The 4,205-nt window shown below is 40.2% G+C and overlaps 1 protein-coding gene across 1 annotated transcript in view; it reads right to left on the reverse strand.

The window, feature by feature from the left end:
- Positions 1-1,248: 1,248 nt before the first annotated feature.
- DNAAF10 (dynein axonemal assembly factor 10) overlaps positions 1,249-4,205 on the reverse strand; it is a 21,513-nt gene continuing 18,556 nt past the window's right edge. Inside the window, exon 8 of the mRNA XM_084901208.1 lies at positions 1,249-2,154. Coding sequence (XP_084757334.1) covers positions 1,947-2,154 — 208 coding nt within the window. The 3' untranslated portion in view covers positions 1,249-1,946. The remainder of the gene's footprint in view (positions 2,155-4,205) is intronic.

Here is a 4,205-nt window from a genome sequence, read left to right on the forward strand (position 1 = left end):
TTTGTGTTGCTTATTTTAGCTGTGTGGTCCGCTGAGCCTAAAGGTTAGATGGGAGGCCTGCTCATTGACTTGTTCGTGCAGAAATAGCTTGAAAAAACAATGACCATATCCCATGCAAATTCAGAGCAAGGAAGGTTGTGGGGGAGGGGATTCTAGAATGTCTGCAGGACATTAGGTGGTGGTATAAAGAAGTCCTTACTTTAAGAAATACTATTTCATATTATAATCAGAACTTATAGGATGAATTAGTGGTGGGAGGTGGAGGCATATATACTATTTTAGTGTACAAGATAACTCCTCACTTTATAAAAAAAATCCAATGTTTCCTCCTGGAAGTCAGCTCTCACGGAGCACTAAAAATAAGGTTGAATCTAGAATAAAGTTAATCACATGACTTTTGAAGTGTTATCGCCTACAGAATGTTACTTTTCATAAACACTCCCATCTGGGGAAGAACCTTCTCTAAAATAATGTCTTTCTTGAGGCCCAATTTGACACGTGTGCCTACAGTAAACGGGAACAGGAAAGGTTTTGCCAGCTGCACTTGAAAGACAAAAATCATTTTCTTCTGTGATGAAAGGTTTGCAATGCCCACATTTCCCCACAAGAGGTCAGGGCATCACAGGGTCTTTACCTAGGAGAGTGCCTCCTTCCAGGGGAAGATAATTCACTGAAGGTGGTCAGGCAGATGGGACAGTAGTCTCCGCATAACTCCAAGTATTTGCCAGGCCTTGTCTGGGCCTGTGCAGGAGGCAGCCAATCCATGTCTCTCTCTCACACTGATATTTCTCTTTCTCTCCCTTTCTATCTCCCTTCCATTCTCTCTAAAAATCAATGGGGAAAAAATCCTTATGTGAAGATTAAAACAAAAACAAAAACAAGGGATAGGTATTTTTAAAGTTCAGTTTAATTTTACTTTCATAATTATGTCCATAGTATTGTTCTATCCAAAAATTTGGGATTTTTTAAAGTTAATTTTCTGAATTTAATATTCCAAACAAGTGACTTTCCAAGAACCCCTGAAATCACATGGGTTTCTTACAATACAAATGTTTTAGGTGCTCTGTCTCTTGAATGCAGGAGGAAGGGTAGGCTTAATGAAAGTGTGATGCAATTAATACCTGAGCTTAGCCAAAGATATGAACAGTGAGGAAACAAAGTGAATAAGAGGTACGTATTAAGCATTTATAAAGCAAAAGTGATGGTGTTTATTTTATTACTACTAAGTTCAAAGAATCAGATCTACCATAGATTTAAAAACCAAAAATTTATTCATAAAATATATTAAAAAGTTTGACAAAAAGATTACAAAATCCCCAAAACTTGAACATCTCAATATCACTTGCCACAGTCAACAATGGAAAGTCTAATTTAACTCTATTTCTAGGTACAAAAGAGATCTCTGTAAATCACAGTATTTCATTTATGAGTTACACTGCTAAACAGTTACCCAAATTTATTTTGACTGCACAGTAGGGTCATTTTGTAAAGTAATGTTTTGTACTGAAACTTAGTGACTGTGAAAGCACTCAGAGTATACTTATGAAAGTTAATTCACAGTAGTTTCACCAAGGCAAACCATCCTAAACCAAACTAAGTGATCCCTACCATGACCCTGTGAACACTGAAATGCAACACAGTGTTTATTATAAAATATGGAATTTGGGGACGCTGAACAAATGTAAATATGGTGAAATATAGACAAGTACCAACTTTTATCAGAAATGGAGAGAGAGGAACAGATCTGGCTCTGGAGACCGTGGTGTCCCCTGTGCAGGAACTCACCGCTGGGCATTGCACACCCAGAGAAGTGAGCCTGAGGTTTGCATCTGGGCCTTCTTCATCAGTCAAATCCAGCCTTGGCCGAGGAGAGTCAGAGGATGCAGAGCTCATTCTAAATTCTCCGAGTGTTCCACTGGAAGATTTCAAAGTCCAAAATCTTCCGATCAAACTTTATTGAGTTTTGTTATAATCAATACTCTCACCATTTGATCAAATGAACTACAGATGCAGAGGCCCCTTTTATCCGGACTCCAGTCCATACTGGAGATGGGCTGGGTAGACAACGTAACATTCTGCAAAAGGCTGACCGAACCCGCAACTCCCATCTCCACTCCCTCGGAATCTTTCTTTGACCGCTGGGCAGGGTATTCGCTGAAAGCAAGAACAAAGAAGAGATACAGCATGTGTAAAGGCAAAAGCTGCAACTACCATTTGCAGAACCCGTCCAAATACTTCCAGAATGGATGGCAGACACTTGATCCACCCATACTCCGAGCTCCATGCCAGATCCCAGCACCTCTGTGTACCACTCTATGAGCAGGCACTGCTGGGAGGAGATTTTAGACCTAAACATCATTGCTTCAAAATGCAAAAGAAGCCATTCTGAACCAAGTGATTTTCTTTTAACTGAAAATACAAATTTATAAATAAGAAGAGTTGAAGGCAAACAAGTTATAAATCCTATTTGGGCTAAATTTGAGAGAGGGGAAAAGAAATATCCCTCTTGGCATGGAGATGTGTTCCTAGTGAAATACTAGAGTATTGCTCCTCCTTAAAAGGCCTTTAAAGTCTGTGAGGTAACTATTAATATGATACTACCTGTATTTTCTAAATGCTAAGAAAGCCAGGAGTTTCAGGACATAAAGCAACAGAGAAGCAGAGCAGAAATACAAGAAGTGATAGGTGGATAACCTACTGTTCTTTCTTCTTCTCAGACCCTACAATTCCTTTTGATAGTCAACAGATTTTTTGTGTGTGTGTCTCTTGGCAGAGGCTGCAGCAATATAATATTAATAAGTAACAAAAACTTTTCAAACCCTTTAGACCAGGGGTCCTCAAACTTTTTAAAGTGGGGGCCAGATCACGGTCCCTCAGAGAGCTGGAGGGCCGGACTATATGAACTACTAATTCCTACTGTAACACCTCGGCTGTGCTCACTGCCCAAAAAACCTAGCGGGCCGGATCAGACTCCTCTGCGGGCCGCATGTGGCCCGCGGGCCGTAGTTTGAAGATCCCTGCTTTAGACTATCTGTTAAAGTTTTGAGATTTTCAAAATATGCAACAACAACAACAACAAAAAAGTCAGCTTGTCGGGGGCCATTCATTCCTAACACAATTTCTAAATAATCAGATGAGTTACATTAGGAATTCTTGGTTAGGTGCCTAAGACATATTTATAGTTTAATGGAATTACTGCCAAGGGAGACTGGCAAAAACCAGATCTCCTTTGCTGGTATAATACCTGGGAACAAAGCTCCAAACCAATTTGAAGATTAGACTAGCTATCTGTTATGGTAAAGGTTAAAGTTTATTTTGAGATAAGCTACAAATTTCTAATTGCATACAGACCCAACTTCTCTGTATTAATTAAATCCACAAGAGAGAAAAATTCCAGCTACAAACATGGCTGCATAGCATAAGGAAAACGACTCCACGTGTGGACTGCAAAGACAACTTGGACTCAGTGCTTCAAGTTAGCAGCCTGGAGAGTCTGGTCCTCAGGTAGAACAGTGAGGTGCCGCTGCATGGCTCAGAGGGGTCGGCAGAGTCCATCCCAGAGGAAAGGCGGGGTTGGAACAACCAGGAAGGAACAATGGACAAAAGTGCCGAGAAAAGGGAAACTACCAAATGACCTACCTACCAGGCATTCTCCCAGATCTCTCACCACTTTCCCTCTGCTTCTTACTCACAGAAACGATACAGTTTTGATCTAAAGCATTCATTCCTGGTTTTTGGTCAGCTATATTCCTAAATGCTTTTGTATCCCTATTTTTGAGAACTCCTTCTAACTTCTAAAAGGAGCTAATAAGTAGAAAAGTATTTTGTGGTCTGGCCAGTGTAGCTCAGAGGTTGACCACTGACCCATGAACCAAGATGTCCCCAGTTTAATTCCCAATGAGATGCCCATTTGTGGGCTCAATCCCCACCAAAGGTCATGCGGGAGGTGGCCGATCGATGTCTCTCTCTATGACTCTGTCTCTGTCTCTCTCTTTCTCTCTCTCTCTAAAATCAATAAAAACATATTTTTAAAAAATAAAATAAAGTATTTTGCAAATGTGGAAGTCCCACAAGCATTAAAGATGGTATTTTTCCTTTATTTCTTTTTTCAAACATTATCTTTCATTTATGGCTTGTGTTTATTTTCCCCCCGCCCCCCCCAGAGGTGATGTTTACAGAAAGAGAGAACCATTAATGCAGTTTTT

Source organism: Pipistrellus hanaki (genome assembly GCF_964339955.1).
Source record: "Pipistrellus hanaki genome assembly, chromosome: 12".
Lineage (NCBI taxonomy): Eukaryota > Metazoa > Chordata > Mammalia > Chiroptera > Vespertilionidae > Pipistrellus > Pipistrellus hanaki.